We start from the raw sequence: 10,589 nt of genomic DNA, 5'->3' as shown, positions 1-10,589 counted from the left end.
TGTTAACATTTTTCCCATGATCAGTTTCACCATGTATCTAGCCAAGTAATCTCAGAGTATGTAACATAAGTTACTTGCCTCAGAAAAAACAGTTTATTCCACAGGTATAAAGCTCAGAGACTGGCTTTCAGAAAGATCAAAACAAAGTAAATATAACATCCATACAGTTGTTTAAGCTTTATTTTTATATGCATACATGTTTCAAGGACACAAAAATTTCAAGATATAAAGTACAACCTATCAAATAAAATAATTTAGAATTGTTTTAATGTGTACACAAATAACAGTTTAAAGTACATGTATAGGATACATTATATAATTTGTTTTGGTTTTGAAAAGCAGTGTTTTTGGTTTTAAAATTCTGGATATCATTACCTATAATAACATTCAAGTAACACATTTCAAAAGTTAGACTTTTAAAAAAATAGTAACTAAATTAACACATAACTCTAAGACAATCTGCTTTTACCACGATCTTCAAAATAGTGCTGTTCAATTCTTCTACAGAAAGCAAGAAGGTTGCTATAGTTTTTCACTTTCTCAGAAAGTTCATCATTGGTCAACTGTGTGGTAAGAATGGTATACAGATGGCCAAATACCAGTGCATCAAGTTCAGTAGGCCTAAAACAACAGTAGAAATGAGAGTAACATGAGTGACATTTAACTTGTATCGTAGAAAATAAACTACTTCAAAAAACATTTTACTCATCAATTTAAAGGGAAAAAATCACATAAATAAATCCTACTACAATTTGATAGAATTTACTATGCTTTAACTTGGAGTTTCTAAGATATAAAAAAATATTTTAAACTATGCTTTCTTAGTTTTGTGACTTACTTTTTGAAGCAGCATTATTTAAATGTGCTAAAATAATATATGTGTAACAGATCATATTTATTTTATACAGTACTTTATTCACTAAATAAATACAGCAGGTCTCCAATGTGCCAGGAACTGTGCCAGACACTAGAGGTATAAAACCAAGAAAGACATGGACACAAAACATAAACTACTACACCACAGTTTATTAAGTGTTTTAATAGATGCTTAAACAAAATGCTATCAAAACACAGAGGATTTCAATGTGGTATTGGGGAAAAAAAATGATACTCGATTACCCAATCATATATTAACAGCATGATATAACTTTAATTTTAACACATTTAAAGTAAATTAGATTTCTGAAGGACACATAATCATAAAGATGGCCTTGACGCAAATTTTCTAGGGTTTTTTCTCTTTAATTATATATTATTAACAACAAAATGAAATTTATCCCACTACTAATGGTCTATAAATGGAACATCACCAATCTACATTATATTAAAATAATTACTAAAACAATATTACTAAAAGGAGAAAAATGCAATCATAATTATAAACTAATTATTACCGTCAGTCCCACAGTGATAAAGTTTTTGAGAAAACATGCATTAGCCCACCTAAATGTGAAAATGTTGCAGTAATTGGGCTTGGCAGAATAGATTTTGGAGTCAATCAAATCTAAATTTAAATCCCAATCCTGCCACTTACTAGCTATGTGACCTTGATCACTCTTGAATGATCTCAAGGCGCTGCATGGCTTTAAATACCACCTTCATGCCACTAACTCCCAAATATTTATCTCCAGTCCTAGTTTTTTCCCTGAGCTCTATGTTCATACGTTCAAAATGCCTACATTCATACATTCAAATGACTTCAATGTTAAATAAGCATCTCAAACCCGCTTGTTCCCATCTTCCTAAAATAAATGGTACCTCTTCCCACCGAGCTGTTCAAGCCAGAAATCTAGGGATTATCCTGAGTCCTCTTTCTCTTACCCTCCCCTATCCATTAGCAAGTCTCATGAGACACTATCTCCAAAATATGCTCTGAATGCCACTTCTCTCTCCAGTATTGTCTCATAGTCTAAGCTACCATCATCTCTCACCTAGACCACTGCAATAGCCTCCTAAAGTGTCTTCTTGTTTCTACTCATTCTCCACATGTAAGCCAGAATGACTCTTTTTTAAATATCACTAGATCATACCACTCCAAGCATAAGATATTCCAATGGATTTCCATTCCACTAACACTAAAATGTCAGCTCTTTACCCTAAGCATACAAATCCTAGATGATCTGGCCCCTGCTGATTTTTTTAGCCTCATCTCCTACCATTCTCAACACACAACCAAAACTGGACTTGCTTCTTTCATTTGAACATAAACTCAAACCAATCTTGGGGCCTTGACACTAACTATTCCTGCTGCCTGAAATACCCTTCCCCCAACTTGACCTTGCTGGCTCCTCCTTGTTTTTCAGAATAAAGCTTAAACATTACATCTTAGAGTCTCCCCTGACCACCCAAACTAAGATGGATCATGTGATCTTATTCTAATTCTCCATGTGGCATTTAATACCATCTAATATTTGTTGTTTATTGTGTCTCCTCTATCAGAATATAGCTACTATGAGTGAAAGGACCTTGTCTACTTGTTTCCTACTGTATCCCAATACCTAGAAAAATGCCTGACATAAAGTAGGTTCTCAATAAATATGTGTTGAATGAATCAATAAAAAGGTGACACATTTCTCATACCACACTATTACTGTGAATACTTAACTGCTTCCCTCACTACAATCCAAGCTCTTCAAAGGCAACACTGCATGTATCTTTATATGCCCAGTTCTTAGCCCAGTATCTAAGGAACTGAAACAGCATTGCTGAATAAAAGAATAAAATAGAGAAAAAAGCATCCTAACTAAAGTGTGTGGAATATTTTATTTTTTCAACAGTAGTTACTCACATTCTTTCAAAGCCTTCCCCTTTATGACACATTCATGAAATATTAATCAAATTCAAATGTGCAGTCTATGGCCATGGTTAGGGTGGTAGCCAACAGGATGGTTTTTAAAAATTACAAGTGTCCTTGGACTCAATAGCACCATAATCTTATCACAGATGGAGGGAGAATCAATAACAAATGGATCCCTGCAAAGAACCAATGATGTACAGTGGATAAATGTAGAGCTGAAGCACTTTCTGAGAATAAGAACAGCAATTCTTTCATGTCCCTAAACATATTTCTTAAAAGGTATATCTTATCTCACCATTTACAACTTACTTTCCTAATCTTTGTTTAGTGCCAACTACCCTTCACTCCTTGTACTAGAGCCTAAAAAAGGTGAATATATTTCCTGATGCACCTTCCAGTAGTATAGATGTGCATCCCTTATCAATAAATAAAGGCTCTGAATGAGTTCAAGTATGAATGTATGCTCAGATTAGAGTGGTTCAGAAGTACCCCTGAAGTGGCCAAAATGTTACTTGCTGTTAATATACACCTGCATAACTTCAAAGATGCTGAATTACACATAGGTATGAGCATACAAAAATTGATCTGATGCTACATAAAGATAGCAACTCTGTGGCAAGTTACTTTAGAACATCTAACAGGAAACAGAATAAATTAAAAATTATTAGAATAGATGAAATCAAAATATACAAACACACATGTGCACATACACAAAACTTTTAAAGCATATTTTTTGTAATCCTTACAAATTTCAGCAACTCCTTATATAAACTGACTCTGCCATACTAGGGTACTTCAAAAGTTTGTGGAAAAATAAAATTAAAAGATAATACAAATCTTTCCAAGAACTTTTTAAAGGACCCTCAAATATAAATCACCAGTTCCACAATTCCTTCTTTTTAAAAAGTACACATGTGGTAGTGGTTATGCAACTGTATGCCTTTGTTAAAATTAATAGAACTATACATATAAAAATGCCTATTTTACTATATATAAGTTATCCCTCAATAAACCTGACTTAGAAAAAAAGACAAGCAACAAATTCAGAAAAATATTTGCAACTGATATGAAAGACAAGGACACACAAAGAAAAATACATTTTATCCAGTATTTCTAAATGAATTGTTTAATCAAACCAAGATCTTCATGTACTTCTGGTTTTAAGTACTTTGCTATATACTGTATGAAGAGAAATCATAACTTTCCATCCCTATGTTTACCAAATAGTGGATTATAATATGGATATAGATAGCAATTTTCCTCCTAAGAGCCCTAAGATATTTCATATATATTGTCACATTTATCTTTACAGACTTTTTATTAGAAAAATATTCCAGGGTGACAAATATACTTTTAAAGTCCTAAAAAGTTTGTTGCTTTCTTATCTTGCATTATCATTCCTTCCACATTTCTGTTGGTTATTTAATATTCTTTCATTTGAATATCAAAATAAAAACAGTACTGCAAAATGTCAACATTTTCCTAACCTCTCCCATTTAAAATTTTTCTGATACTCATGTTTTTTGCTTTGCTTATTTATTATTATTTCATATTTCTTTCTTTCTGACACCTTTTAGAGTATCATCTAGTTTGAAAAACATTAATTCTGTCTGGGTGTTCCTAATTTTTCTTTCCCAATATATCATTAACTTATCATCTCTTCATACTACCAGAAATAATCTACATATCCTTTCTTTATATATCAATCACTCATCTGTAGGACTGTCACTGAAGTTTGTAAATCAAGCCCCTTGTTTCTTTGTCCTCTTTTCCCAATTACTATTCTTCATGCACGATATCCCTTAACTATCCTTTTCCTTTCTCTCATCAAATAAAGTCATTTAGTTTCTTTCATAAGTCCTCTCAACATCCCCAGAAGGTAAACTAGGAGAAAAGTTGATTCTAATTTTAGGGGGTAAGGAGAGGACACCCAGGGAAATTAAAGTAAGTTGCCCAAGTTCAGTGTATGTTAGAGTAAAAAATAGAATTTAGGGCCTCTGACTTAAGAGTCCAATATAGTGTATCTTGACTTAAACTAGTACTCTATTCGCTAAGGTATAGTGTCTTAGAAAGTAAAGAATCCAGCCACAATGTATATCGACAAAATAAAATTTAAAAAAAAAAAAAAAAAAAAAAAGAAAGTAAAGAATCCTATTATAGATAAAGGAAAAAGAAAAATTCTGCCACAACAAAGTAAAAATACAAGTTACTTTTTCTTAAATGTAGTTTATTAGCATTTTAATATTGATCAGGTAAATTAAAATTAAAAATTAAATCTATTCTTCAATCATAATTATTTATTGGGAAAAATGTTTATCTAAGTATCATATAAGGTAAAATTATTTCAAAAACCTACATCTTAATATCAATTAAACAGTTCCTCAAAAGTAAGCCTTTGATTTTGCAACTGTTCTAAATGTGAATTTTTAATTACAAGTTTAAATATAATTGTATCTTTATGAAGAAAAACGATGTCATGATGTTTCCACTGACCACATGCCAAATGATCTCTGGTTATTAACACTTTGACAATGAGTTTAACTGAGAAGAAAAATAAGTTAGATCTTTTCTCCTGGCCTCTCATAAAGACAGCATGCATAACAAAACTAACTCTAATACAGAGTAAGGCAATAAAATATACCCCTTCTGAGCTTTTCAACTCTTAAGAATTTCTGTATCAGAAAGAAAAGGAACTACATAATACTAACATCTGAATACTTTTCTTTTGTTTTAGGGACTAAACAAATAAAATCTGCATAGCAAACATCACTAGAAACAGCAACATAGTTGTAGAAGCTTCACCTACCGGGATTTCATGGTTTGAACTCTGTGGCCTTTCTGCTTTAGAGATCAACAGAGCCCCAATTTTATTTTAATATCACTTACATATAGGATACATTATTTGTGTTATAAAGTAATATAATTTAAATATTTCCAAACTATCATCACTGTCATTTTTACTACAAATATTAGTATCTTTAACAAAAGATGTTTGATATGACTATAGGAAACAAATGCCTATGAAGATAAAATAAATAGCAAATAAAGCCTTTTAAAAACTATCAATCTAAAAAGCAAGAAGTTTTTATTAAAAAGCCAAGAAAAGCTTAGACTTTCTAAGCAAGCCATTGAGATTAAAATGCTAACGTAAGACCATTTTATACAAGATCACAGAAGACACAGCTGATTATGATATATTAAAAATGTAATATTTTTAATAAGGGAAAATTCATTCTTGGCCTACATTAGTTTTTTTTAAAACTGAAAAAAAATCTGTCAATGAAACATGAACTACTCAATTTACATATATATATACACACATATTTAATCTTATCCTTTATATTAATTTCTGTGCTTTATAAGTATTTTCACTAACTTTGAAAAGATAAGTTAATTCATAATAGTGCTTGTTCATCCAACAATATTTTTTATTCTTTAGATTTATTGACTTTCCTAGTCCCCAAGGTCTCATCCTGTATAGACAATTATGGTTGCACTAACAGCATCATCATGTTTTTACAGTACAAGTTAAGAATTTTGTTAAGATTTCATAGTTCCATATACAGACCTTAAACTACCTATATTAGAACCGTTATATCATATCATACAATAATGACTGATTTACATGACTGCCCTTAAGAGAAATTCTTAATGACAAGGACTGCATTTAGAAATCTTAGTTTCCCAGAGCCTAGCACTGTGCCTGACAGCCAAGAAATGATGAATAATGAATACAAAAATGAATTTAAAAAAAACTAAATCTTTTCATAAATATTTCTTAAAAAAGCAATTCTTTTTTGATAAAAGAAAGTTTAAAAAAAAGAAAATTTCTCACTGTTTACTGAAGAAGTATGGTTGTGTTCCCAGTCTTTGAGAAAGAGCTTGACAGCACTGGTCTACATCTTCTAAGACCTAACATAGGCAATGGACCCCAAAGGAAAATATTAAAATTAGCAAAACAATATAAAGTATCTAAAACAATTTTTATCAGTTTATATAACAGAAATAAAAATTTAGGTTAACCTTTTATAATACATACAAATCAGACTATAGACCACATATATGACATAAGTAATACTTTCTATATAAGAAATAGGAAGAAAATTTGAGAGTGACTTTTCTTTAAATACAAGTACGCTTAATTGACTGATAAGGAACATTGCCAAAGAGTTTTTCTCTCCAAACTCCAGTCCCTACAAAAATTTTTTCCTGAATCTATATATTCAAATGACTTTGCATATTTAAAACAATCTGCTTCATAAAGATGACACTGCTGACCTACCATGAGTAAAACCATTTGAGCTGTTTTCCCACTAGCGGAGATGGATTTTATTCACACTATCCCTATTCATTTAATTAATCCCACTTGAGGCCAAAGGCACATATCAGTGAGATAGGTGACTAGGATTAGGGGCAGCCTTGGAAAAAAATACATTAACTAGCTTAATGATGCTCAAACTCATGACTTTAACAAGATATATACTTTTAAATTTTGCAACTTTAGTAAATTTAAGACCAAAGAAAAATAGATATATTAAGTACTGTATTTAATAGGGTGTTTTTTTAGGTCCTGATGCTGCAGATCTATATTTATTGACATAAAAGATGCCTATAATGTATTGTTCAATGGAAAAAAAAAATCATGTTATAGAGCAGCAAGTAAAATATGATCCCATTTATGGAAAATGTACTGAGAGACATCTAATCTAGAACAATGTTCTTCAAATAGTTAATAGTAGCAATTACTAGGTGGTGGAATTTCAGGCAATTTTTATTTCTTTTTGTACTTTTCTGCATTATATAATTTGTTTTACAATAAGCATATGTGATCTCTTTAAAACAAATAAAAACTACTTCATGTCAGAGAAAATAACAGCAAATATTTTGTTAACTTTATACCATGTTGCGATTTTTTTAAAGGAGTATCAATATAACGAATGGACTTTTAATGCATAAAAGTTGACAGTTTTGTCAGTTTCAACTTGTGCTGACCTGGTCCAGAGTTTTGTTACCCCATCCGATAGCTTTCATCTTACGTTTGACTTCCCACTGTTTCTGATAGGCCAAAATATGATTCAGAGGCCAAGGGTAAGGAGATCCATACCTAGCAAGAGTGATCTGAAGCAAAAAGATTTTGTTAAAAATATGATCCTTCCTAAAAACAATGCCTGTTTTTACAAACAGAATTCTAAAAGAAATATATTTTCAAAGAATATAAATAGAGCAATCTGAAAAAAATACATAGCATGCAATCTAAAAAATTAAAATTTTAAATCATTCCCTTTAAAAATATATAAACTTTTATGCACTTTGCAACCAGTTATATCAAACAATGACACATAGCTTCCCTAAAATGCATATGCAAGCAAAATTAAAGTAAGTAAAAAACTCTATCACTAATGGTATAAACCACAATGTTTCATTTATGAGCAGGGACTTGCAATTCTGAGCAAAAGTGTTTTTTCATTAAATTTTAATTAAGATAAATGCTGCAGAACCACTCACCTCCCCTACTGTAGCTTCATCACACCACTGAAGATACAACTAGGAACAAAAGAACAGTAACTAAAACTTTAGAATGAATACCAAAGAGGAAAAGGATAAAGAAAGTTAACTTTATAAGTCACATATGTGAGGTTTTTCTTAGCTTATGTTGCTATAAAGAATTACTGAGTTTAATGGTGGTACTTTAAAAAATATTTCTTATTCACACAATATAATTCTAAATACCATCAAGGTATTTTACAGATATTATTTAAGCAAACTTCAAAAGGCTGAAGTAAAATAATGAGTAGGCAAAAATCACCCTTTTTTATAAATTAGAAAACTACAACTAAAAATGTCAGGTAACTTGTTCAAAGATAATGATCAAATAATTTGAGTAACCATCCCAGCCTTAGAATCACTTGACTACTTTCCCATTTCTCAATACCTTCATAATAACCCACAAGAAAAGATTATATTTTACAAGAAAAAAAAGCTTATTTTCAAGCCCTATTATCTTGTATTATACCTCTGCAGTCAATAGCATATTGTTGACTAATTCCATGTAAGCTTTCATTTCTGCTTTTTGGACTTCATCCAGCCCATCACTAAGAGAATGGCCCTAAAAGGAATTTTAAAAAGTTTAAAAGAGCATCATATAAATACACAAAAATTTTCCGTTATCTTACTAATAAGTAACATAACATGCAAGTTTCCAATGGATTAATTTCCAAAATGCCTTCTTAAATGAAATTATTTTATATGAAAGCATATTTAACACTTAGCTGTCATTACAAAATATTAACAAGTAGTATTTATTTGTCATTATACAAATTTATCTTTCAATGGACAAAATTATATTATCAATTATTTCACAAAAGAAGAAAACAGAATGGTCAGAAAAACTTTTTTTTTTAAGAGATTAACCTTGTTAGCAATCAAAGAAATGCCAAAAGATTGACATATGCTCCTCATAAAGTGGCCAAAGATTAAAAAAAAAAAAAAATTTAGTAAATGTATAGGGAAATAGGCATTAATTTCAAAATTCTAATACACTATAGTAGCTAACTAGTAGACACATAAAATGACATAACGTTCAGTTCTATCTGGCAATCTGTTTTAAGATTTTAAAAATGCATACCCTATGAGATCCCAATACTAGTCTTAGGAACTTATTCTAAGGAGACAGACAGGTATACAAAGATGTATGTACAAGAAAATTTATCTTAGCACTCTATAATAGCAAAAAATTGGCTACAACTTAAATGCCCATGAATAAAGATTTGAGTAAATAGAATCATAATACATCCAATAGTATATGACAATTTAAAAGGATGATGTATATCTATATATCTGTAGTCATTAACATGGAAGAATTTCCAAACATATTATTTTAAAACGTAGGTTGAAAAAGAACATCTATGGTATGATCTATGTTTTTCTATGTATGCAAAAAGTCTGAAAGGACATTCCCCAAAATGTTAATGAGGGTTGTTCCTTGGTAACTATTAAAATCTAAACTGAATAAATGAAAAGTGGAATAACTCAAATGGATGAATTAATATATTCAACTTCTGAACATATCCCATATCACCCTTCTCAAAGGTCAACCAGACACTTTACAATAACTTAACAGTTTTATTTATGACCAAAATTTTCAAAAGCATAAGTTAAAAAATTATCTACTATTTTGTAACAATCACACTACCTCTTTTGCCATTGATTTATATTATGAAAAAATACCAACTTATACTTTAGGAATATTTTCCAATAATTTGTATTGGCATTTTATAAAACTTGGTTAAACTCAATGTAAATGTTAAGACACACTGAAGAATGATGAATGACTTATTTAAGAGTAATTGTGATCAAATGCATTTAATATCTTTTTTATTACCTTAGCTTTAACGAACTGGACTATTGGACCAAGTTCTGATACTACTTGATTTCCCACATGAATAAAAGGTACTTTACCTGTTGAGGGAAAAAAAAAATGTATGAAAACACTTTCAGTAAATTAAAACCTGTGCCAATAAAAAAAAATTAACACAAAACTCAGATGTTTTATTAATACAGAGATTTCATAAAACTATAACTTATAAAAATTATAAACAGATGTGTGTATTAAATTTTATAAATTTTTAAATATTGACTTCTAACCAATTTTAAAACAAAATTAAAAAGAACAAGCATATTCATTTCTAGAGTTCTCACTTGGATGTAATAACAGATCACAATATTCTCTTTCAGAGCTAACACTAACAAATCACTACAAAGCAGTAAACCCTAATTAACCAAATTACATAAA

The 10,589-nt window shown here is 30.2% G+C and overlaps 1 protein-coding gene across 1 annotated transcript in view; it reads right to left on the bottom strand.

The window, feature by feature from the left end:
- Positions 1-308: 308 nt before the first annotated feature.
- MTX2 (metaxin 2) overlaps positions 309-10,589 on the bottom strand; it is a 56,445-nt gene continuing 46,164 nt past the window's right edge. Inside the window, exons 5-10 of the mRNA XM_063100828.1 lie at positions 10,179-10,255; positions 8,811-8,903; positions 8,303-8,341; positions 7,790-7,915; positions 6,633-6,709; positions 309-621 (exon numbers count right to left, since the gene is read on the bottom strand). Of these exons, the coding sequence (XP_062956898.1) occupies positions 450-621; positions 6,633-6,709; positions 7,790-7,915; positions 8,303-8,341; positions 8,811-8,903; positions 10,179-10,255 (584 nt within the window). The 3' untranslated portion in view covers positions 309-449. The remainder of the gene's footprint in view (positions 622-6,632; positions 6,710-7,789; positions 7,916-8,302; positions 8,342-8,810; positions 8,904-10,178; positions 10,256-10,589) is intronic.

This window comes from Cynocephalus volans, chromosome 1 (genome assembly GCF_027409185.1).
Source record: "Cynocephalus volans isolate mCynVol1 chromosome 1, mCynVol1.pri, whole genome shotgun sequence".
NCBI classification, from domain to species: Eukaryota; Metazoa; Chordata; class Mammalia; order Dermoptera; family Cynocephalidae; genus Cynocephalus; species Cynocephalus volans.
The sequence above is the reverse complement of the archived record's forward strand: the minus strand, read 5'-3'. Positions and strand labels throughout refer to the sequence as shown.